This window comes from Salvelinus fontinalis, chromosome 39 (genome assembly GCF_029448725.1).
Source record: "Salvelinus fontinalis isolate EN_2023a chromosome 39, ASM2944872v1, whole genome shotgun sequence".
Lineage (NCBI taxonomy): Eukaryota > Metazoa > Chordata > Actinopteri > Salmoniformes > Salmonidae > Salvelinus > Salvelinus fontinalis.
The window spans coordinates 82473-109513 of record NC_074703.1 but is presented as its reverse complement, the minus strand read 5'-3'; the positions used below and the strand labels follow the sequence as shown (position 1 = coordinate 109513).

At 43.1% G+C, this 27041-nt stretch overlaps 1 protein-coding gene across 2 annotated transcripts; it reads left to right on the top strand.

Annotated features, from left to right (window-relative positions):
- The first annotated feature begins 623 nt into the window (after window positions 1–623).
- LOC129838512 (sodium- and chloride-dependent GABA transporter 1-like) lies at window positions 624–26019 on the top strand. Of its 2 annotated transcripts, XM_055905541.1 has the most exons (15): window positions 624–1045; window positions 3641–4083; window positions 6770–6904; window positions 7146–7246; window positions 10461–10570; window positions 11179–11311; window positions 12754–12888; window positions 13040–13143; window positions 14238–14362; window positions 15200–15312; window positions 15637–15768; window positions 15893–15995; window positions 20754–20854; window positions 22812–22979; window positions 24880–26019. In XM_055905541.1, the coding sequence occupies exons 2-15, from the start codon at window positions 3846–3848 to the stop codon at window positions 24973–24975; spliced, it is 1794 nt and encodes a 597-aa protein (XP_055761516.1). In that variant the 5' UTR covers window positions 624–1045; window positions 3641–3845; the 3' UTR covers window positions 24976–26019. The 2 variants fall into 2 exon arrangements, with proteins under 2 accessions (XP_055761516.1, XP_055761517.1); XM_055905542.1 differs by lacking the exons at window positions 624–1045; window positions 3641–4083; window positions 6770–6904; window positions 7146–7246 and adding an exon at window positions 7484–7533.
- The last annotated feature ends 1022 nt before the right edge of the window (window positions 26020–27041 follow it).

Below are 27041 nucleotides of genomic sequence, written 5' to 3'. Positions count from 1 at the left end.
GGTATGAATGGAATGACTTGTTCTCCTGAGGCCACACAGTATCATTGGAAGATATTTGTGGTTTGGGTTAGATCTGAAAGTTGTAAATTGTGTGATATCTGCAGAAATAACTGTGGTATGATTGACAACGTAGAATTATATAAGGTTGCAGTAAAAGATCAGTTCTGCCACTCGGATTAAGTCCTAATTATCTCTCCTTCCTCCCAAAGTGTGCACTTGCTCACTTCCCTTCACTGATTTGAATGGAAATTCTGTGGAAAAGCCCTCGGGCCCATGCCTCCACCAATCCAATGCTTTGTGGGAAGATATGTGGGTTGTAATGAACAAGTGCACAGTTCAAGAGAAAGGAGATATTATATTCCAGGCCTATTGCCAGTAAGCAGTGAGCAGTGGCTGTTTCATCCAAACTTCCAAATGTCTTTCACTGCTCGGATTAGGCCCTTCTCTATTGGGAAATCCCATGGTAACAGCACTGGCAAAAGCTGACTGACCCTCAAACACAAACACACATTCAAAGATACATATTCCCACACTCTGCGATACACACTGTGACACCACCACACACTCATTGGCACTGTGACACACACACAAACCCTGCTCGACCCCCCAACACACACACACACACTCCACCCCCACCCACACTGCAACACACAATGCACGACACCCTACCGGAATCAGGCGATTGACTTCTCCCTCATGGCCTGGAGCCTCACCGGGCAAAATAATAATCCGATCACACAACAGGTCGAACTTTATTATCCGCCACTCAGTTCCAGCCAAAGGAAGAGAGCACCAGCTAGAGAGGAAAAGGGAGAGGAAGAAGAAAAACGAGGGGGAAGCATTTTTTTAAAACTTTCTTTCTAATAGCGTTGACATTATGACCGTTCCCTTGGGTGAGGCAGCGGATGAAAGCTTTTCATAGAGGAGATAGCTGGATCCTTTCTCCATTGGATGGTTTTTCTCATTTTGCCTCATGCTACAGGTGTAAAGGTATAAGGAAGGGACCCTGATCACCTGACAAGGGACATTAAGACTTCAGATACAGGTATGCTGCAGATCCTTCTCCATCCTCCTACTCCTCACAGAGCTCTGAGTTAACTCCAGGAAGAGTAGCTGCTTCTTCAGCTAATGGGGATCCTAATAAAATACTAAAACTACTAGATAAGGTTGAATACTGCCAGATACAGATGCCTAGTAAAGTATTTAAAGTAAAGTATGTACTGTATACCAGGACGAGTACTATACACTTAGAAAAAAGGGTTCCAAAAGGGTTTTCTTTGGCTCTCCCCGTAGGATAACCCTTTTTGGTTCCAGGTAAAAAACATTTTTGGTTCCAGGTAGAACCATTTTGGGTTCCATGTAGAACCCTCTGTGGAAAGGGTTCTACATGGAACCCACAGCAGTTATAGCTGGAACCAAAAGGGTTCTACCTGTAACCAATAAGGGGTCTTCAAATGATTCTCCTATGGCGACAGCCGAAGAACCCTTTTAGGTTCTAGATAGAACCTTTTTTTGTAACGATGTAGTATAATATAAAACAATGGATACTGTACAAAAACAATATCTAAACTTAACTTATGATACCCAAAAGTTGTCTCCGGCTGTAACAAAAATACAATTTATGAGCATATAGATTTTTTCAGACAGTATCCGAAGATCACTTTGGTAATGTGACAATGAAATGACAAATGACGAGTTGTGCTTTTCAAACCAATGAGATCATACGGTCCAAACAAATTATGTTTTCATAATTTCTCCTCTCTTTTATCTGTTTATTTTACATTGTGGAGAACCCTTCTTTTCCACAGTTGGGATTTTGTTTGGTGTATCAATTCATCCACTAGTTTAATTGCAGGTGAATACTTTAATACAAAGCATTGTGCCGATAGCAGCCGTACTTCTGTCTAAATGATTAGTAGCAAGGTTACACAAATGAAGTATCTTTGATATGGTCATTTGAAAAAAAGGTTTTTGGTCAACAGGGCAAATTGCCCATGAGCTAAAAACTCCCAGATATGCCTAAATTGGTCATGAGCTAAAAACTCCCAGATATGCCTAAATTGGTCATGAGCTAAAAACTCCCAGATATGCCTAAATTGGTCATGAGCTAAAAACTCCCAGATATGCCTAAATTGGTCATGAGCTAAAAACTCCCAGATATGCCTAAATTGGTCATGAGCTAAAAACTCCCAGATATGCCTAAATTGGTCATGAGCTAAAAACTCCCAGATATGCATAAATTGGTCATGAGCTAAAAACTCCCAGATATGCCTAAATTGGTCATGAGCTAAAAACTCCCAGATATGCCTAAATTGGTCATGAGCTAAAAAGCAAAGAGTTTTACATTTGAATAGAGAATAGAAAGTAAAATATGGAAAAGGGAATAAAGACGGTAAAGGAAGGAAAAACAAACAAATACTTTAGGCCATTTCCCAAGAATATTGCCATGAAAATAAATATGCACATTTACCAAACTAAAGCACATTTCCAAGAAGTACCGTAGGTCAAAAGTTTGCAATTTAATACATTTACATTTGAGCCAGACAAACATAACTTATAGCCTTCTGAAGTTTAACATGCTCCGGGACTTTGGCGACTTGTTTGTTGTTTAAACTATTGTTTAATCCTCCAGCTTTGGGCTGGATATGTCAACGTGTACTTCATACATGCATAATCTATGAAGGACTGTTTTACAAAATCCCCAGTTGGAAAAGGACTGTTTTTCTGGAAGCTGTGCCACAGCATTTACCCTACATATCCCCCACGTGGGCCAGCCTCCTAACAATTCACGTTCTAGCCAATGAGCTTCAACCCCTCGCCATTTGAGTGACAGCTTGCAAGATGCACACACAGCAGAGCAAGAGAAACAGCAATCACACAGTGCGCATATCTACACATATGTGATGTAGTAAGCAATTAAATCCACAAAGAAAATATTTTAGCATCTTTGTAGACAGACTTACAGTATGTCACAAACATTACATACATAGTGCATTACACATACACGTCACAGGCATTAAATACATAGTGCATTACACATACAGACACACAACACGTCACAGGCATTAAATACATAGTGCATTACACATACAGACACACAACACGTCACAGGCATTAAATACATAGTGCATTACACATACAGACACACAACACGTCACAGGCATTAAATACATAGTGCATTACACATACAGACACACAACACGTCACAGGCATTAAATACGTAGTGCATTACACATACAGACACACAACACGTCACAAGCATTAAATACATAGTGCATTACACATACAGACACACAACATGTCACAAGCATTAAATACATAGTGCATTACACATACAGACACACAACATGTCACAAGCATTAAATACATAGTGCATTACACATACAGACATACGAGGGGGCAGTAATGGCCAAACTCAATATGTTTGAATTGATTATGCCCCCATACTCAAACACATTAGTGTATGTCGTCATTGAGGGTTCAGAGTTAGCATGAATGCACCACAACTCACAGTTACCTCTGTTATATATCTATCTATCAATTTATCTATCTATAGGCTAGATAACCATTTATGTGTTTCTGTGTCATACATCTACCATAAATTTGCGAGTCAATGAGATTAATCTCTGTTGCTTCACAGCTCCACCTCAACTTCAGTGTCTCCATCTTCCTGTAAAGTACACTGGTAAAGGACAAAAAAGACCAAACGCACTAACTGAGGCTCAATTTGACCGTACATCATTTGACCACACATGGTGGAACATACATAGTGGACCGTATAGGATTGTGAGGACCCGTGGTTCAACCCGAGTGAACCGTGGTCCAGTGAACCGTGGTCCCGCCCTATGGGCAAGACTGGTAAGAGCACCGTGGACCTCAACTCCCCGACAGAGGTCAAACAGGCAGTCCCATTCGAGGTCATGGAGACGGTGGCGCCACCAGATGGCGAGGAGAAGGAGGAAGTACTCCCTGACAGGGGCTCCTGGAAGGGCAAGTTTGACTTCCTGTTGTCATGCGTGGGCTACGCCATCGGCCTGGGTAACGTCTGGAGGTTCCCTTACCTGTGCGGCAAGAATGGAGGAGGTAAGATAAACTATCCGGGGAGGGAGGCCATTTTGTGCCTGGAGAGCCAAAACGGTGTCTGGTAGAAATCATTGTTACAGGCTTTGATATAGTGAGATTTCAAGGGGTGCCTGAAGAGGCAGGAGGAAAACTACACATTTCAAAATATCATCAGTATAAAGCACAACCTATTACAATTCATGGGAGTGCACTGTTTGATAAACTAACACAGTGTGCAAATGTTATGTTGTTGTTGAAGAAACATGCTATTTAATATTGTGGGTGTCCAGTGTCCACATTTGCTTTAATGTGAACTATGGGACTTGCAGGATGTGTAAAATGACATGGAAAATGAACAGGCATTGTAAAAGAGGGAGCTTTCAATGAGTACATTTGGCTATCCATATTTTATTTTTTTTGCAACCTGAGTGAGAGAAAATCTAAACATGTCATTAAAACCACTGCATGGAATTTACCATGATGATTATTTAATGACCGACCTTGATATGTATTGATGAGGCTATTGTTAATGAAATTGCCATTAGGAAACATCTATATTTCATCACAATGTACTGTACACTGTGCTAGTATGCGGCATCATCTTTATGGACTATTGAGGTCACTTTCTGTGTTAGTGAGCGAATAATTACAAATACATTTTTCATGAGGACTAGATACATAACATCAACCGTGTTAGTGTTCACAGAAACGTTATTTTTTGTAAAAGTGACAGAGTTTTTCGAGGTTAAACATCGAGGTTAAACATCCTTAAAGTGTAACGAATACCACCTTTCTATTAGGTAACATTGGTTTTTGAAATGAGCACCTTTCCAGCATTGTAAAATCAAATAAATCACAGAGTTGATATTTTCTATTTTTAACATCAGTAACTGTGTGAAGTGAGCAGAGATTAGAAGCAACAGATACGGTACTTCTGACAGGTATTTAATAATTTACAGATTGATTTTACTGTCATGTATTCTTTTTTGCATTTTACACTTGAGAGGAACTGATGTAGTGCAGTGTTCCCCAAACTCAGTCCTCGGGACCCCAAGGGGGGCCCGTTTTGGTTCTTGCCCCAGTACTACACAGCTGATTCAAATAATCCACTAATCATCAAGCTTTAATTATTTGAATCAGCTGTGTAGCGCGAGGGCAGAAAACTAAACATGCACGCTTGGGGTCCTGAGGACCGAGTTTGGGAAACCCTGATGTAACGTATTGATACAGTATTGCACAGTCCCCTTGTTTTCATGCATAGTTCATTCTATTGATTTCTGTAGACGTCATATATTTCACTAGTTCCACCATACATCAGGGATCAGGTCTATTTGTAAGCATCTGCGTATGTTACTGTCTGTGTCCTACATCCAACTTCTCCTTTGGAGATCAAGTGTTTTGAATGTAACTCAATATGGATACCCATTTAACCCTTGCAGAACTGTGCTTGTTTTGCACAGCCGCGGGTCCCTGTGTAGGGAGTTGACACTTGATATAGAAATTGTGAGTTTGGTTGTGTGCTCTGGATGATTTGTCAGCCAAGTTTACCGTGAAACCTGAATGGGTCATGTGATCCCACTGGGCACACAGCGGTTGAATCAGCATGGTTTCCACATCATTTCAATGAAATAACGTTGAACCAACGTGGAATAGACGCTGAATAGATAGGATAGACAGCTAGATTGTTCATCACATGTGATGAAGCTGACGTCCAAATCATACACTTCTGAAATCCCCTATCTGTAACAATGTGCGCTGAGTCAGGAAGCAAGTTCTGGGAGTGAGTGTTTAAATAAATAAACACAACAATTAGAAACACGAACATCACACAGACATGACACAGAAACAATGACGCCTGGGGAAGGAACCAAAGGGAGTGACATCTATAGGGCAGGTAATCAAGGAAGTGATGGAGTCCAGGTGAGTCTGACGATGCGCAGGTGCGCGTAACGATGGTGACAGGTATGCGCCATAACAAGCAGCCTTGTGACCTAGAGGCTGGAGAGGGAACACACGTGACACTATCCATAATCCACTATCTAAAACTGATTGAATACTGGCCAATTAGTGTCTTAACCACATCCGAGTCTCAATCCTTCAACCTTCTCTCGAGGTGTGCACTTGCACAACCCTCATGGTAAATACTACAGGAGCCTGCCGAGGGGAGAACGTCTCATAATAATGGCCGGAACAGCGCTAATGGAATGGCATCAAACACATGGAAACCACGGAAACCATGTGTTTGATGCATTTCATTCCATTCCACCAATTCAACTCCAGCTATTACCACAAGCCCGTCCTCCCCAATTAAGGTGCCACCAACCTCCTGTGGTTAAAAGCTGTCTCCAGCACAGGAGGTTGTTGGCACCTTAATTGGGGAGGACGGGCTTGTGGTAATAGCTGGAGTTGAATTGGTGGAATGGAATCAAATTAATCAAACAAATGGTGTCCTTTCGCACCTTCCTTGCCATTATTATGAGCCGTCCTCCCCTCAGCAGCCTCCTGTGGCTCCAGACAATGCTTACACCAATCCCATGCTTTTAAAATTCATGATAAGTAAGTGTGCAAGTGCACAAGTTAGAGAAGGATTGAGAATGGGGATGCAGACCGTAAGTAAACGTGTAAACACAGATGAAAGAGGATATCTTTGGTGTACATGTGAAACACACTTCCTGTTCCGTCACACTGTGCCCTGGTCCGGTGACAGGGGCTTTCCTGATCCCGTACTTTCTCACCCTGGTGTTTGCTGGCATACCTCTGTTCCTGTTGGAGACGTCACTGGGCCAGTTCACCTCGGTGGGGGGGCTGGGGGTATGGACCAAACTAATGCCTATGATGAAAGGTGAGATATGTTGAAAATCCCCCCACATATTGACAGATAGTCTAGGTAGGTGATTGATTGTTTGAAGGAGTTTTAATTAGACAAATAAAGAATGCATGTACATACAATTGTAGTTCATATAAAAATCCAACAGAATAGATATACACATATCCCAAAGACAAATAATAGTTAGCTACAGCAGTTCCTAGTTAGTTAACTAATTGTTTGTTAATACTGACCTGTACCTCTCCCTCCCCTACAGGGGTTGGTCTGGCCTCAGTGGTGCTCTCCTTCTGGCTCAACATCTACTACATTATCATCATCGCCTGGGCCCTCTACTACCTCTTCAACTCCTTCAGAGCGGTAGGTGACATCACCACACTACATTATCATCATTGCCTGGGCCCTCTACTACCTCTTCAGCTCCTTCAGAGCGGTAGGTGACATCACCACACTACATTATCATTGCCTGGGCCCTCTACTACCACTTCAACTCCTTCAGAGCGGTAGGTGACATCACCACACTACATTATCATCATCGCCTGGGCACTCTACTACTGCTTCAACTCCTTCAGAGGTAGGTGACATCACCACACTACATTATCATCATCGCCTGGGCCCTCTACTACCGCTTCAACTCCTTCAGAGCGGTAGGTGACATCACCACACTACATTATCATCATCGCCTGGGCCCTCTACTACCGTTTCAACTGCTTCAGAGAGGTAGGTGACATCACCACACTACATTATCATCATCGCCTGGGCCCTCTACTACCGCTTCAACTCCTTCAGAGCAGTAGGTGACATCACCACACTACATTATCATCATCGTCTGGGCCCTCTACTACCGCTTCAACTCCATCAGAGCGGTAGGTGACATCACCACACTACATTATCATCGCCTGGGCCCTCTACTACCTCTTCAACTCCTTCAGAGAGGTAGGTGACATCACCACACTACATTATCATCGCCTGGGCCCTCTACTACCTCTTCAACTCCTTCAGAGAGGTAGGTGACATCACCACACTACATTATCATCATCGCCTGGGCCCTTTACTACCACTTCAACTCCCCCAAATCAACGTTTATTGGTCACGTGCACACGGTACAGTGAAATGCTTGCTTGCTAACTCTCCTCAACAATGCAGGAAAATATCTGTCCCAGATCTGTTCCTGCTGTCTTGCCAACTTTTACATTTTTTATTTATTTCACCTTCATTTAACCAGGTAGGCCAGTTGAGAACAAGTTCTGATTTACAACTGCGACCTGGCCAAGAAAAATCTATGTACAGGGTGTGCAAATGTAGAAGAGTAGGGAGGTAGGCAATAAATAGGCCATAGAGGTGAAAATAATTACAATTTAGCATTAACACTGGAGTGATAGATGTGCAGATGATGATGTGCAAGTAGAGATACTGGGGTGCAAAAGAGCAAGAGGATAAATAACAATATGGGGATGAGGTAGTCGGGTGTGCTATTTACAGATTGGCTGTGTACAGGTACAGTGATCGGTAAGCTGCTCTGACAGCTGATGCTTAAAGTTAGAGAGGGAGATATAAGACTCCAGCTTCAGTGATTTTTGCAATTCGTTCCAGTCATTGGCAGCAGAGAACTGGAAGGAAAGGCGGCCAAAGGGGGTGTTGGCTTTGGGGATGACCAGTGAGATATACCTGCTGGAGCGCGTGCTACGGGTGGCTGTTGCTATGGTGACCAGTGAGCTGAGATAAGGCGGGGCTTTACCTAGCATAGACTTATAGATTACCTGGAGCCAGTGGGTTTAGCAACGAATATGTAGTGAGGGCCAGCCAACGAGAGTGTACAGGTCGCAGTGGTGGGTAGTATATGGGGCTTCAGTGACAAAACGGATGGCACTGTGATAGACTACATCCAATTTGCTGAGTAGAGTGTTGGAGGCTATTTTGTAAATGACATCGCCGAAGTCAAGGATAGGTAGGATAGTCAGTTTTACGAGGGTATGTTTGGCAGCATGAGTGAAGGAGGCTTTGTTGCTAAATAGGAAGCCGATTCTAGATTTAATTTTGGATTGGAGATGCTTAACGTGAGTCTGGAAGGAGAGTTTACAGTCTAACCAGACACCTAGGTATTTATAGTTGCCCACATATTCTAACTTCAACGGTCATTGACTCCTATGGTCATAGCCTGGTTCCAGATCTGTTTGTGCTCTGTTGCCGACTCAGCAGAAAGCACAAACAAATCTGGAACCAGGCTATGGAATAAGCATTAAATAAATGGAATAGTTTATTGTCCTTCAAGGAGTATATACTTTGCTGTGACTTAATTGCTTAACTATGTGACCTGACCAGAAATCAGTGTGGGTTGAATACGTTATAGACTATAACGTATTCGTTATAGACTAATACGTTATAGACTATATAGACTATATTGACTTAGTCAATAGAGTTACTGAGTAGTTCACTTAATAATGTTCTCACTCCTGTTGTTCACTGGCTGTTAATTTTGTTCCACACAAAGACCTGAGACAGAGTTATTACATCTGTACAGACAGTCTCCATCACCACTCTTCTCACACCAGACAGGAGCACAAAGAGATGGGTCAGGAGTGTGCGGGGAGAGAGAGAGAGAGAGAGGCAGTTGTAGGTAGAGAGAGAAAGAGAGATGGAGGGAGGGTGGAGGGGGAGGGAGACAGGAGGGAGAGGGAGGGAGACATCACTGAAATGAAGCAGACAATCTGAGACACTAAGAGCTTTCCACTCAGAAGTGGTGAAGAAATACATATATGATGATAATGATGACCTGAGAACAGGAAATAAAATAGTTCTAAGCACAGAGTGTGCCCGAGACTCCATTACGGGTTCTTTCATCTCGGTTAACTGAGATGTCATTTGGTCAGATACGTAGTCCGTCCACGGGAGATTGGTGTGTTTAGTGGTTTGTAGTTTTTACATATAGCTTACAGTAACATAAATTAATGAAAATGCTATTATGTTCTTTGACCTTACCTAAGACCTTCTTAAATATAACCAAAGGATTGATTGCAGCAATAGTGCAGCAATTAGACAAGGTGGAAAGACCTTTAGTTTCTACATGACAATGAAAACCCTGAACCCATTGACTTCAATTCAAATGACTCTATTTTCTTGAGGGAGCTTCTTGTGTGGAATGGCTCCTATCACAAACTAACAGCACATACAAATAAATACAAGCAGGCAGTAGAGGACAGGACAAAGGTGACACAATTTACTCACTCCATCATAAAACATCAGATTCCTACCATAATAGTCTCCTGTACCAGCCAGCTCTGAGCCTGGGGAGGAGGCTACTACCATACATCATTGATTACTACCCGACTGTATGAGTTAAATAGCTCTCTGCTCTCCAATGTTCTCCTTTATGCAATGGACAATGCTAATGCATGTTGGTGCTAATCTTATGTCTGTCTGTCTGTCTTTCTGTTTCCCCCCTCAACTCCTTGTTCTCGTCTCTTTCTGTCTTCCTGTCTGTCTCTTTGGATGACACAATGACACCCCCTCTCTCCTTTCTTTCTCCCCCTCTGTCTCTCCATCTCTCTCCATCTCTGTCTCTATCTCTCTCTAGGATTTGCCGTGGGAGGGTTGTGATAACCCGTGGAACACAGAGAAATGTTTCTCCAACTACAGTTTGACAGACACCACCAACCTCACCAGTGCCGTCACTGAGTTCTGGGAGTACGTCAAATCATTTATTTTAACACTTGAATTGTGGGGTTTCTAATGGTTTTTCATTTTTACATCTAGCCTACATTAATCTAAATGAATGAAAACGCTATTATGTTCTTTGAAAAAAAATATATATATACTAATGACCTTCATAAATAAAACCAAATGATTGTTTTTCCGATAGCATACATGAAATGTAGTTATTAGACTGTTAGGTTGCTGACATCCAAAAGATACGTCATTGGCTGGAAGTGGGCTCCCTGGAGTCCAGGCATTTCTAGTGTTAAACTTCTATAATTGTTCACTGAGTCATGTGAAAAGCATGAGGTCAAAGGTGGAACATACGTGTGTGTATATTAAATGTGTGTGGTTGACCTGAGAGTGTGCATAACTGTTTGTTTGTGAGTGTGGCCTGTCTGTCTGTGAATCTGTATGTGATCATGTGTGTGTGTATAACCTGTCCGAAAGAATGTGTGTGATCCAGGTGTGTGTCTGACTGCACTGACCGGTGTGTGTGTGTGTGTGACTGCACTGACCGGTGTGTGTGTGTGTGTGACTGCACTGACCGGTGTGTGTGTGTGTGACTGCACTGACCGGTGTGTGTGTCTGTCCGCCAGGCGGAACATGCACCAGCTGTCCAGGGGTCTGGAGGAGCCTGGTGAGGTGCGCTGGCCCCTGGCTGGAACTCTGGCTCTGTCCTGGATCCTGGTCTACTTCTCTATCTGGAAAGGAGTGGAGTGGACAGGGAAGGTCAGGCCTGCTCTTATTATTACTCTCTCTCTTTCATGTCTCTTTCTCTCTCTCTCTTTCCATCTCTCTTTTTCTGTCTTGGTGCTTTCGTCTCGGTCTCCTTATTTCTGGGTGTCTCCTCTCTCTCTCTGGCACTCCATCTGGCACATCTCCATCTCTCTCTCTCGCTGGCCCTCCATCTGGCACATCTACATCTCTCTCTCTCTCTCTGGCAAAAGGTATTTAATGAAAACTCTCGTCACCTGTAAGACACATCAACCACAATGCAATTGATAGAACGGCTCCAAATCCATTTCAGCAACATCATATACTAAAGTTCAACCCTGATACATGCAGCAGGCCACAGCCTCCTTCCATGACGGTAACCTAGCAAAAACAAATGCATTAACAACTTTGTCGAGTTAGGGGGTGTTAAATTAACGCTCACTTTTAAGAAAATAAATGTATGAGCAAGGAACACATCTTCGCATTCTGCTCCGAGGGTAATTGGAATTTAATGTGAACTGCATAAAGCAGAAAATTAACTCCCCCAAGGCCCTGGCCTTGATGGAATTTACCAATTAAACACAATCATTATTTGACAAAGTGCAAAGCACGTTCACAGATCTCTGTCAGGAGAGGAAGGCGAGCAGGAAGTAAAATGTTTCAGTCCCTAGTGGGGAATGTTTCAGTCTGCTCATGTACCATTGAGGCTGGAAGTTCACCCTCATTTTGGGTTTTTGTTAGTCAACTACCCACCTTTTCACTCCTCACCAACACACCATGTCTGTTATTCATGTGGTCTATTTCTCTGTCCCCTATCTGTTATTCCGGTGGTCTATTTCTCTGTCCCCTATCTGTTATTCAGGTGGTCTATTTCTCTGTCCCCTATCTGTTGTTCAGGTGGTCTATTTCTCTGTCCCCTATCTGTTATTCCGGTGGTCTATTTCTCTGTCCCCTATCTGTTATTCAGGTGGTCTATTTCTCTGTCCCCTATCTGTTATTCCGGTGGTCTATTTCTCTGTCCCCTGTCTGTTATTCAGGTGGTCTATTTCTCTGTCCCCTATCTGTTATTCAGGTGGTCTATTTCTCTGTCCCCTATCTGTTGTTCAGGTGGTCTATTTCTCTGTCCCCTATCTGTTATTCAGGTGGTCTATTTCTCTGTCCCCTATCTGTTGTTCAGGTGGTCTATTTCTCTGTCCCCTATCTGTTATTCAGGTGGTCTATTTCTCTGTCCCCTATCTGTTATTCCGGTGGTCTATTTCTCTGTCCCCTATCTGTTATTCAGGTGGTCTATTTCTCTGTCCCCTATCTGTTATTCCGGTGGTCTATTTTTCTGTCCCCTATCTGTTATTCAGGTGGTCTATTTCTCTGTCCCCTATCTGTTATTCCGGTGGTCTATTTCTCTGTCCCCTATCTGTTGTTCAGGTGGTCTATTTCTCTGTCCCCTATCTGTTATTCAGGTGGTCTATTTCTCCGCCACGTACCCCTACCTCATGCTGTTCATCCTGTTTTTTCGTGGGGTCACTCTCCCCGGGGCCAAGGAGGGCATTCTTTTCTACATCACCCCCGACTTCAACAAACTCCTCAAGTCTGAGGTACGGTGGCCTCTAAGAGTCACACACTCACAGACCATATGTCTATGCACACACTGAAATGTCAACAGGAAAAATAAGATATGTTTAATGTCTTGAAATGTGAAAACTGTCCTTATATAATGTGTGTGTGTTTGTCTGACTACTCTCCCAGGTGTGGCTGGACGCTGCCACTCAGATCTTCTTCTCCTATGGACTGGGTCTGGGTTCGCTCATCGCCTTGGGAAGCTACAACTCCTTTAACAACGATGTGTACAGGTAAGCTACCCCCACAGCCTCTCCTTTATGCCTTATGCCCCTGTTAGTGACCCACTGGTTTTAAACCTGGGTCTCATGTGTGCATCAAGAATGAGCTAAAGCCTGTGGATTTTCTCAGGGAGCTAACGCACATCTTCAGGTAAGGCTCATCAAACCACCTCTGTTACATGTTAAAAACCTAGATGATGGAACCATTCTATTTGCTTTGATTCTATACTTCTGGGTTCCACTCCCTCTTTCCTCTATTTGCTTTGATTCTATACTTCTGGGTTCCACTCCCTCTTTCTTCTATTTGCTTTGATTCTATACTTCTGGGTTCCACTCCCTCTTTCTTCTATTTGCTTTGATTCTATACTTCTGGGTTCCACTCCCTCTCTCCTCTATTTGCTTTGATTCTATACTTCTGGGTTCCACTCCCTCTCTCCTCTATTTGCCTTGATTCTATACTTCTGGGTTCCACTCCATCTTTCCTCTATTTGCTTTGGTTCTATACTTCTGGGTTCCACTCCCTCTTTCCTCTATTTGCTTTGATTCTATACTTCTGGGTTCCACTCCCTCTTTCTTCTATTTGCTTTGATTCTATACTTCTGGGTTCCACTCCCTCTTTCCTCTATTTGCCTTGATTCTATACTTCTGGGTTCCACTCCCTCTTTCTTCTATTTGCTTTGATTCTATACTTCTGGGTTCCACTCCATCTTTCCTCTATTTGCTTTGATTCTATACTTCTGGGTTCCACTCAATCTTTCCTCTATTTGCTTTGATTCTATACTTCTGGGTTCCACTCCATCTCTCCTCTATTTGCTTTGATTCTATACTTCTGGGTTCCACTCCATCTTTCCTCTATTTGCTTTGATTCTATACTTCTGGGTTCCACTCCATCTTTCCTCTATTTGCTTTGATTCTATACTTCTGGGTTCCACTCCCTCTTTCCTCTATTTGCTTTGATTCTATACTTCTGGGTTCCACTCCCTCTTTCCTCTATTTGCTTTCATTTGTTCTGTCCTTTTCTTGTTTCTTTCTTCTGTGGTGTTCCATTATGGTGTCCTGTCTACTTACCAATACCAAACATGGGTTGTGTTTTTCTCTCCTGTCAGGGACTCCCTCATCGTGTGCTGTATAAACTCCTTCACCAGCATGTTTGCGGGCTTCGTCATCTTCTCCATTGTGGGGTTCATGTCGTACATCACCAAGAAGCCTGTCCAGGAGCTAGCTGCCTCCGGTACAGTGCAGTTAGCTCCCTACTGCAACATTCACTGTTATTGACGTCGGAGTCTGCTGTTCCTGATTAACACCACAGAGTCAAACCGAGCTGTACTGACCTGGTCTAATTACACATCCAGTATAGTTTCTGAAGCAGTGCTGGAAAGGACAATGTCTAAATAAAATATAGAGTGTGTTCACACTCTTTAGCAGGGGAGTCAAACTCATTCCACGGAGGACCTAGTGTCTGTGGGTTTTTGGTTTTTCCTTTCAATGAAGACCTACACAACCAAGTGAGGCGAGGTCATTACTAATTAGTGACATTAATTCATCAATCAAGTACAAGGGAGGAGTGAAAACCCGCAGACACTCGGCCCTCCATGGAATGAGTTTGACACGTGTCCTATAGTATCATTGCGTCACTGGTTATCTTCTTCTTGATACAGTAAAAGTAATGAATTGATTAATGCCACAGACTCCACTCAACTTGTGCCCGAGGGCCTGAATTAGTGGCTGATTAGAGGGGAAGAATTAAAATGAGCAGCACTTCTTCTGACATAAGATAAAAGGGGTAATAGGGATCCTAATCAACTCATCAATTGATGCCAAGTAAATGATTGGTTTCTTAGATAAATGTAAGATACAATACAGGACGGAAGTAAAACATACACTTTGTATTCAACAGAAGAGATTTCATATGGGTACAATAATTATCATGGTGTGCATTAATGCGTCCATTTGAGGTGTGCAGTGAAGTGTGATTATGCAATGTGGGCTGAGGCTCAATGATGTGGTTTGGGGTCTAACTTAAGGCCTAGACTTAGCTCACTGTGATTGGTGTGGTGTCTAACTCAAGGCCCAGGCTTGGCGTTCTTGGCCTACCCCCAGGCTGTGACTCAGCTGCCCATGTCCTCCCTGTGGGCCATCCTGTTCTTCTCCATGCTGATGATGCTGGGGCTAGACAGCCAGGTGAGGATCCCACCTAGAGTCACCTGACACCCAGATAACTAGCAAGGGAAGAGAGGTGTTAGTGGTGAGAACCAGACAGACAACAGACAAGCCAACATTACAATTCATTACAGCAGAACAAAGGGAATAACAGAACGGCAGGTAGATATGTTACAAATGGCTTGTTGCTACTGAGTAGACGTTACATAGAATTACCACTGTTATTTTCATTTTAAACAGAAGCGTCCAGGTGACCCTGCCGAAGTTGGCAGCCTGTTAGAGTTCTCTGGTGCAAGACCTGAGTGAACCAAAGTGTGTGTGTTAACCTGTGTGCTCTGCCTGTAGTTCTGTACCGTGGAGGGCTTCGTCACGGCTCTGATGGATGAGTTCCCCATGGTGCTGAGGAAGAGGAAGAAGGTCTTTATCCTCGGCATCTGTCTAATCTCCTTCCTCATCGGCTTCTCCAACATTACACAGGTAACACAGTGTGTGTGTGTGTGTGTGTGTGTGTGTGTGTGTGTGTGTGTGTGTGTGTGTGTGTGTGTGTGCGTGTGTGTGTTGAGCCTTTGAACAATCCTCTATGGCTGCGATGCTTCCCCAGGGTGGTCTGTACGTCTTCAAGCTGTTTGATTACTACTCTGCCAGCGGGATGTGCCTCCTCTTCCTCGTCTTCTTCGAAACCATCTCGATTTCCTGGTTCTATGGTAGGACACAGTAAGCTTCTATACCATTAGGAAAATATAGGATCTATCATTGTTGTTTTCTACAAGCATACATCCTGTTTAAACATGATTCATGTGTATGTCTACAGTTAATAATAATAATACAGTCTCTTTACATACACAAGAAAACCAGAAGGATCAACAGTTATAAAATCACATCATAAAATAAGTATAAGTACCCTAAACATGATGACAGACTGACCATGGAGAACCCTAAACATGATGACAGACTGACCATGGAGAACACTAAACATGATGACAGACTGACCATGGAGAACACTAAACATGATGACAGACTGGCCATGGAGAACACTAAACATGATGACAGACTGACCATGGAGAACACTAAACATGATGACAGACTGACCATGGAGAACCCTAAACATGATGAGACTGACCATGGAGAACCCTAAATATGATGACAGACTGGCCATGGAGAACACTAAACATGATGACAGACTGACCATGGAGAACCCTAAACATGATGACAGACTGACCATGGAGAACAATAAACATGATGACAGACTGACCATGGAGAACACTAAACATAAGAACAGACTGACCATGGAGAACACTAAACATAAGAACAGACTGACCATGGAGAACACTAAACATAAGAACAGACTGACCATAGAGAACCCTAAACATGATAAAAGATTAACCATGGAGAACACTAAACATGATGACAGACTGACCATGGAGAACACTAAACATGATGACAGACTGACCATGGAGAACCCTAAACATGATGACAGACTGACCATGGAGAACAATAAACATGATGACAGACTGACCATGGAGAACACTAAACATAAGAACAGACTGACCATGGAGAACACTAAACATAAGAACAGACTGACCATGGAGAACACTAAACATGATGACAGACTGACCATAGAGAACCCTAAACATGATAAAAGATTAACCATGGAGAACACTAAACATGATGACAGACTGACCATGGAGAACACTAAACATGATGACAGACTGACCATGGAGAACACTAAACATGATGACAGACTGACCATGGAGAACACTGAACATGATGACAGACTGACCATGGAGAACACTAAACATGATGACAGACTGACCATGGAGAACACTAAACATAAGAACAGACTGACCATGGAGAACCCTAAACATGATGACAGACTGACCATGGAGAACCCTAAACATGATGACAGACTGACCATAGAGAACCCTAAACATGATGACAGACTGACCATAGAGAACACTAAACATGATGACAGACTGACCAGGGAGAACACTAAACATAAGAACAGACTGACCATGGAGAACACTAAACATAAGAACAGACTGACCATGGAGAACACTAAACATGATGACAGACTGACCAGGGAGAACACTAAACATGATGACAGACTGACCCTGGAGAACACTAAACATGATGACAGACTGACCATAGAGAACCCTAAACATGATGACAGACTGACCATGGAGAACACTAAACATGATGACAGACTGACCATAGAGAACCCTAAACATGATGACAGACTGACCATGGAGAACACTAAACATGATGACAGACTGACCATGGAGAACACTAAACATGATGACAGACTGACCATGGAGAACACTAAACATGATGACAGACTGACCATGGAGAACACTAAACATGATGACAGACTGACCAGGGAGAACACTAAACATGATGACAGACTAACAATGGAGAACACTAAACATGATGACATATGCAGTTGAGGTCGGAAGTTTACATACACCTTCGCCAAATACATTTAAACTACGTTTATCACAATTCCTGACATTTAATCCTCGTAAAAATTCCCTGTCTTAGGTCAGTTAGGATCAACACTTTATTTTAAGAATGTGAAATGTCAGAATAATAGTAGAGAGAATTATTTATTTCAGCTTTTATTTCTTTCATCACATTCCCAGTGCGTCAGAAGTTTACATACACTCAATTAGTATTTGGTAGCATTGCCTTTAAATAGTTTAACTTGGGTCAAACGTTTCAGGTAGCCTTCCACAAGCTTCCCACAATAGGTTGGGGGAATTTTGGCACATTCCTCCTGACAGAGCTGGTGTAACTGAGTCAGGTTTGTAGGCATCCTTGCTCGCACACGCTTTTCAGTTCTGCCCACAAATGTTCTATAGGATTGAGGTCAGGGCTTTGTGATGGCCCGTCCAATACCTTGACTTTGTTGCCCTTAAGCCATTTTGCCACAACTTTGGAAGTATGCTTGAGTCATTGTCCATTTGGAAGACCCATTTGCGACCAAGCTTTAACTTCCTGACTGATGTCTTGCCTCATGATGCCATCTATTTTGGGAAGTGCACCAGTCTCTCCTGCAGCAAAGCACCCCCACAACATGATGCTGCCACCCCCGGGATGGTGTTCTTCGACTTGCAAGTGTCCCCCTTTTTCCTCCAAACATAACGATGGTCATTATGACCAAAGAGTTCTATTTTTGTTTCATCAGACCAGAGGACATTTTTCCAAAAAGTACGATCTTTGTCCCCATGTGCAGTTGCAAACCGTAGTCTGGTTTTTTTATGGTGGTTTTGAAACAGTGGCTTCTTCCTTGCTGAGCGGCTTTTTAGGTTATGTCGATATAGGACTCGTTTTACTGTTGATATAGATACTTTTGCACCTGTTTCCTCCAGCATCTTCACAAGGCCCTTTGCTGTTGTTCTGGGATTGATTTGCACTTTTCACACCAAAGTACGTTCATCTCTAGGAGAAAGAACTTCCTGTCCTTCCTGAACATTATGACAGGTGCATGGTCCCATGGTGTTTAAACTTGCGTACTATTGCTTGTACAGATGAATGTGGTACCTTCAGGTGTTTGGAAATTGCTCCCAAGGATGAACCAGACTTGTGTAGGTCTACAATTTTTTTCTGAGGTCTTGGCTGATTTCTTTTGATTTTCCCATGATGCCAAGCAAAGATACACTGAGTTTGAAAGTAGGCCTTGAAATACATCCACAGGTACACCTCCAATTGACTCAAATTATGTCAATTAGCCTATCAGAAGCTTCTAAAGACATTACATAATTCTCTGTAATTTTCTAAGCTGTTTAAAGGTACAGTCAACTTAGTGTATGTAAACCTCTGACCCACTGGAATTGTGATACATTGAATTATAAGTGAAATAATCTACCTGTAAACAATTGTTGGAAAATTTACTTGTGTCATGCACAAAGTAGATGTCCTAACCAACTTGCCAAACCTATAGTTGGTGGAGTGGTTGAAAATCTAGTTTTAATGACTCCAACCTAAGTGTATGTAAACTTCCAACTTCAACTGTACATTTAGAACTAACACATATGGAATCATGTATTAACCAAAAAAGTGTTAAACAAATCAAAATATATTTTTTAAGTGTGTCTTGAATTCTAAATAAATCACTGACCGTGTCACCAGCAAAGCGCCCCCACACCATTGTACCTCCTCCTCCGTGCTTCACGGTGGGAACCACACATGCGGAGATCATCTGCTCATCTACTCTGCGTCTCACAAAGACACAGCGGTTGGAACCAAAAATAAAAAATTTGGACTCATCACACCAAAGGACAGATTTCCACCAGTCTAATGCCCATTGCTTGTGTTTCTTGGCCCAAGCAAGTCTCTTCTTATTATTGTTGTCCTTTAGTAGTGGTTTCTTTGCAGCAATTCAATCATGAAGGCCTGATTCACACAGTCTCCTCTGAACAGTTGATGTTGAGATGGGTCTGTTACTTGAACTCTGTGAAGCCTTTATTTGGACTATAATCTAAGGTGCAGTTAACTCTTACGAAGTCATCCTCTGAAGCAGAGGTAACTCTGGGTCTTCCTTTCCTGTGGCGGTCCTCATGAGAGCCAGTTTCATCATAGTGCTTGATGGTTTTTGTGACTGCACTTGAAGAAATGTTCAATGTTCTCGATATATCCCGGATTGACTGACCTTCATGTCTTAAAGTAATGATGGGCTGTAATTTTTCTTGGCTTATTTGAGCTGCTCTTGCCATAATATGGACTTGGTCTTTTAACAAATAGGGCTATCTTCTGTATACCACCCCTACCTTGTCACAACACAACTGATTGGCTCAAACACATTAAGAAGGAAAGAAATTCCACAAATGTACTTGTAACAAGGCATACCTGTAATTGAAATTCATTCCAGGTGACTACCTCATGAAGCTGGTTGAGAGAATACCAAGAGTGTGCAAAGCTGTCATCAAGGCAGCTTTGCACACTACTTTATATTTGAGATTCTACTTTGAAGAATCTCAAATATACAATATATTTTGATTTAACACTTTTTTGATTACTACATGTGTTATTTCATAGCTTTGATGTATTCACTATTATTCTACCATGTAGAACATTTTAAAAATAAAGACAATGACTTCTTGTGTCCAAACTTTTGACTGGTACTGTATATATACATACAGTACATATCTTTTAAAAATATATTTTCCTTTATTATTTTCCACTAACCCTGTCATGCTAAGTTGACCAAGTTTCTTGATGAGGGAGTTGGGGCTCATGAGCATGATCTCAGTATTGTTGTAATTTAGTTTTAAAAAGGTATTGCTTATCCAAGTTTTCACTTCACTGAGTAAGTCAACAACAGCTGGCTGCCTAGCTAACTCAAAGCACATCAACAGTCTCACTTGGGACATAGCCTACAGATAACATTTGGGCTGTCTTGACATATAACCCATTATTCGTCACCTTGTGTGGTTTGTTCAATGCTCTCTCTTGCTCTGTCTTAGGAGCTGATAAGTTCTATGGGGACATTGAAGAGATGATTGGCTATCGGCCGTGCGGCTGGTGGAAGCTCTGCTGGAAGTTCTTCACTCCAGCAATCTGCCTGGTAACTGCCATTTCCAATCAGGCTTCTCATTGGTTTTCAATGTGTTTAAATCCTCAGGGACATCATACTTAACCCTGTATCTCAGAAACACTGGTTGTGTCCCAAATGGCATCCTATTTCCTATATAGTGCATAATGTATACATTTTTTTCAGCATCCAGGAATTTTGTACAGATCCTTGAAACATGGGGCCGTGCATTATCATGCTGAAAGATGAGGTGATGGCGGGTGATTAATGGCACGACAATGGGCCTCAGGATATCGTCACGGTATCTCTGTGCATTCAAATTGCCATAGACAAAATGTAATTGTGTTCATTGTCCGTAGCTTGTGCCTGCCCATACTATAACCCCACCGCCACCATGGAGCACTCTGTTCACAACGTTGACATCAGCAAACCGCTCACCCACTAGACGCCATATACATGGTCTGCGGTTGTGAGGCCGGTTGCACATACTGCCAAATTCTATAAAACGACTTTGGTAGAGAAATTATCATTCAATTCTCTAGCAACAGCTCTGATGGACATTCCTGCAGCCAGCATGCCAATTGCACACTCCCTTAAAACTTGCAACATCTGTGGCATTGTGTTGTGTGACAACGCTGCACATTTTAGAGTGGCCCTTTATTGTCCCCAGCACAAGGTGCACCTGTGTAATGATCATGCTGTTTAATCAGCTTCTTGATATGCCACACCTTTCAGGTGGATGGATTATCTTGGCAAAGGAGAAATGCTCAATAACAGGCATGTAAACAAATTTGTCTACAAAATTTGAGAGAAATATGCTTTTTGTGTGTATGGAAAGTTCCTGCGTTCAGCTCATGAAACATGGGAGTAACACTTTGCATGTTGCATATATATTTTTGTTCAGTATACGTGTATTTTATTGTAATGGATTTTCTTTTACCATTTAGTACGAAACAAAAACACACACAAAGCAATACAAAAAACACAGCTGCCAGACATATGAAGTGAAGTATTGCTTAAGTAAGAAATGCGACAATAGAACAACACTATGACAGTTACAACACTCCTCAGTGTTCACAATCAGTCTCTGTCCAGAATAAATCTGTGGAGGAGTTAGTCCTGAGAACAGGCATGTAGTGCATGAAGTTTTCACAGTGGCCCATAGGGCTGTATCAATGGGAAGATCAATGTTCTAGACACATCTATGGGATGCTATCGTTATTCTGACTGTGTGATGGAGTACTGCTCTCCCCTACTCAGTTAATCACTTACTGACTGGCCCAACTTAGCATAAGTTCAGCCAAATAGGTTATCTGGCCGGCTGGCCGAACATGTCCTACCTGTCAGGACTGACTTGTGCTGTCTGGCCAACTTATCCTATCTGACTGGCTGGCCAAACTTGTCCAGCTTGATTTGTCTTACCTGACTGACCAGATGGGACCATCTCTTGTCCTATCTGGCCGGCTTGTTTTATCTAGCCAGCCGTCAAACTTGTCCTATCTGGCCGGCTTGTTTTATCTGGCCAGCCGTCAAACTTGTCCCATCTGGCCGGCTTGTTTTATCTGGCCAGCCGTCAAACTTGTCCCATCTGGCCGGCTTGTTTTATCTGGCCAGCCATCAAACTTGTCCTATCTGGCCGGCTTATTTTATCTGGCCAGCCGTCAAACTTGTCCTATCTGGCCGACTTGTTTTATCTGGCCAGCCGTCAAACTTGTCCTATCTGGCCGGCATGCCGACTTGTGCCATTTTGTCAGCTTGTCCTATCTCGCCGGTCGGTGTTTTTGTTTTGTTTTTGAGTTTATTTATTTTTACAGGGACAGTGCACATTAATCAACGTTTCAGTAGAAGTGCCGGTTTTAGCCTGCCGGCTAATTTTCAACCGCAGTCCCTGGTCAGGTTATTATTGGGAGGTCTGGTATACATCTACGATGTAGTCGGCCTGGAGCATCACCTATTACCTCACCTAATGCAAATGTTTCTGTGTGTGCAGGGAGTGTTTACCTTCAGTGCCATTGAGATGACCCCCCTGACCTTGGGGAAGTACGTGTACCCGGCGTGGGGACAGGGGATTGGCTGGGTCATGTCTCTGTCATCCATGGTTCTTGTGCCAGGCTATGTCATCTACATGTTCTGCACCTCCAAGGGCGGCATCAAACAGGTACACAGTCAACCAGCAGATCCCACTATGCTCCATATCCTTCCCTTTGGCCCTAAGCCCTCGATAATAGCATGTCTGGATAGGTAGATGCTTGCAGCATATTGTTTCCACTATACAAATATACTGCAAATATTGAGGGCTGGGGCTAAGGGGAAGGGGTAGAGACAGATTGGGGACCGGCTAGACAATCACTACCTCTCTCATGCTAAGGGGAAGGGGTAGAGACAGATTGGGGACCGGCTAGACATCTCTACCTCTCTCAGGCTAAGGGGAAGGGGTAGAGAGAGATTGGGGATCGGCTTGACATCTCTACCTCTCTCATGCTAAGGGGAAGGGGTAGAGACAGATTGGGGACCGGCTAGACATCTCTACCTCTCTCAGGCTAAGAGGAAGGGGTAGAGACAGATTGGGGACCGGCTTGACATCTACCTCTCTCAGGCTAAGGGGAAGGGGTAGAGACAGATTGGGGATCGGCTTGACATCTCTACCTCTCTCAGGCTAAGGGGAAGGGGTAGAGACAGATTGGGGATCGGCTTGACATCTCTACCTCTCTCAGGCTAAGGGGAAGGGGTAGAGACAGATTGGGGACCGGCTAGACATCTCTACCTCTCTCAGGCTAAGGGGAAGGGGTAGAGACAGATTGGGGATCGGCTTGACATCTCTACCTCTCTCAGGCTAAGGGGAAGGGGTAGAGACAGATTGGGGACCGGCTAGACATCTCTACCTCTCTCAGGCTAAGGGGAAGGGGTAGAGACAGATTGGGGACCGGCTAGACATCTACCTCTCTCATGCTAAGGGGAAGGGGTAGAGACAGATTGGGGACTGGCTAGACATCTACCTCTCTCATGCTAAGGGGAAGGGGGAGAGACAGATTGGGGACTGGCTAGACATCTCTACCCCTCTCAGTTGCTCTTTCTTGCTGGTTCTTTCACACTCTGTTCCATTTGATTTGTTATTTATTTATAATCTCCCTCTATGACTCTCTCTCTGCCCCCCACTCTATCTTTCTCTGCCTCTCCCTCTCTGGCCCCCTCACTGTCTCTCTCTCTGTCCCCGTCACTCTCTCTCTGTCCCCATCACTCTCTGTCCCCTCTGTTTCTCTCTCTCTCTCTGTCCCCTCTATATATCTCTCCCTCTGCCCCCCTCTCTCTGTTCGCTCTCTCTTTCTCTGTCCCCCCCCGCCCTCTCTCTGTCCCCTCGCTCTCTCTATGTCCCCTTACTCACTCTCTCTCTCTCTCCCTCTCTCTCTCTCTCTCTCTCTCTCTCTCTTTCTCTCTCTCTCTCTCTCTCTCTCTGTCCCTTCACTCTTGTCAGTCTCTGGTTGAGTTTGAGAGCATCAATTCTTCTCACTCTGACCACCAACTGAGTAGACTGACTGATCTACAAATAACCTTGCATCATTAATAATGTTTTAATATGATTGTAGACCAGTCAGTCTGCTTAGTCGGTGATCAGCTACTGAATAGAATTGATGCTTTCAAACACGGCCTTCATCTCTTTATACACCTCTTCCTTTCTCTCCGGTTTTCCCCTCACTCCACCTCTTTCACATATGAGAAGAATGAATAAATTGCTCTAGCTATAAAACGTAATTTATCAAACAGCCCCATTATAATGGAAAAGATTACCTTTCATAATGTAGTCAAACGCAGACCTGGGTTCAAATGGCATTTGTGCATGACTGATCTTGCCTGGCACTATGAACCAATAGAATAGTCCCAAAAGATGGGCAAACACTACCCAACTGGAATTCCAGGTGGGCTCAAACAAACCCTCAACATATTTGAAGTATTTCAAAGGCTATTTGAACCTAGGTCTGGTTGAAAGTATTATGAGAAATCGCCTTTAGACTGTAGTTGAAAGTATCCCTCATTGCTGGTTCCCTGTCTGTCCGGAACAGCGTTGGCACAAGATGACCACCAGCGCACCTTGTGAACATGCTGCCGTCACACACCAGAATTCACACACAGGAAGTGTGGGCGAAGCCGCCGTCTAACCGGATACAGTTGACTCATGGGCACTGATCTAAAGTCAGTTTAGCGTTTTCCTCCTAATGGTTAAGATTAGGATTTTTGGGTGGGTAAACCGATCCTAGATCTGTTCCTACAGGCAACTTCCACCCAGAATTCCTGACTATGCCGGACACCTAGTCAACACAGGGGTGTATTCACTAGGAACGAACCAAATGACGAACCAAACGAACAAAATGAAAGCCAACAGAAGCAAACAGAATGAAATGGGGAATGACCTACCTGAATTTGTCCAATAGAAACTCTTGTTTCCGTTAGGAGTGAACGATTTCCGTTGCGAAACGTTTTGAAACTATTTGCTACGGTCTTGCTCTAATGAATACACCCCAGTATTCAGACAGAGAGAGGCGTCATGTGAGATGCCCTGGCCAAAATGCTTCCATTCCATATGTATCCCCTGGAACTGAATGGTCACATAATATAATGGACTGTATTATTGAACAATACAATGTTTTATCTTCTATGGTACACAGCTGTATACAATTCATAAGGTGACACCAACTTTTTCAGATCTATACAAAGTCATTGTGGCCCACTTTGGCTTACGAACAAATACAAAGCATTTTGTAAAGTATCTGAATAAATTGAAAACATTAGTAATAATTTGAATGTGTTATGGCTGTTTCTTCTACGATGCTGTATACAGTACATATTGATTAGAGGTAGCATTCAGCGTTTGATATAACAGTTTGTACTATAAATAACGGTTTGTACACTATATTAACATCTCTTAAATGTTTATAACTGGCCCTTACGTGAAGATACTGTGTTCGTTTTCAATAGTGTTGAACTGTAAATATTATTCTGTGAGTCCAAATGCTGTAATAGTGTATGAAATGCAACACAATGTGCTGAATAATGTACTGTATAAAGTATCCCTCTATAAAGGTACTGTACAAGCCAGGAGTAAAACAAATTCAAATGTCTCATGGCTAAATGTCTACTATGAGAAGGGATTTGGTTGGGTATCCTTTCAGTTCAATAAAAGCAAACATAACCACCAAAATACATTTAATCGAGTGTCAACTCTTTTATGCTAGCCTCCCTTTTCACAGATAGGCCTGCTGTATACCATCTCTCACAATACAAAAAGGTCAATACACTTGAATTTGAATAATCTCTACAAATGGAACGGACATGCACTCAGAGGAGAGAGCTGTTTATCTCTCCTCTGTTTATCTGTTGCGTTGTGAGAGCCATTTAGTGTTTCTACTTAACTAGCACATTAGTCAGGCAGCCACAACAGCTGAAATTCTGCAGAGAGCTCTGATATCTCCTTCCCAGTACTCCTAAAACATGGGACACAGTTTGGGACACAAAAACAACGGACACAGTGGGAGAAGCCACTCACTAGCCAGGAGTAATTCCTCGCCTAACCTGACCAGAATAAACTACTCACTGGGCACAGACGTCAATTCAACATTTATTCCACGTTGGTTCCATGTAATTTCATTAAAATAAAGTGGAAACAACATTGATTCAACTAGTGTGTGCCTAGTGGGTATTGGCTCTAGTTATCGGCTAGAACTTGGTTCCAAAGGTTTTCCTGATCAGGTCACTTGGTCAGGAAAACCTCTCAGCCTCAACTAGTGAACTGGAGGTATATTTTACAGTACTAGAACATGTTATGTACTATAGTCACTCACATACAGTTTCATAGAACGTTGTGTGTACTCTACCTACTCACATACTGCGCCAGCTGAGGAAACTGGTTAAGTTCTGCACATCCATCATCCTCACTTGTACTATCACCGTCTGGTTTGGGTCTGTGTCTGCCCATTGCACACGCCAACTGCAGCACATCTTCTGTCACCTGCTATCCATCAAGGACCTGCACGCCTTCAGGACAAGGTAGAGTGCAGGTAAGATCATCGCCCACCCTGCCCACCCCGGACACCCCATCTTTCACTGTCAATGCACTGAATATATTCACCACGGCAGCATCCCTCCCTATGCTTATATAGATATAGCCCCTCTGTAAATGGTATATTCTCACTGTAATCAGCCTACACTCCAGAGTTTTAGGTTTACT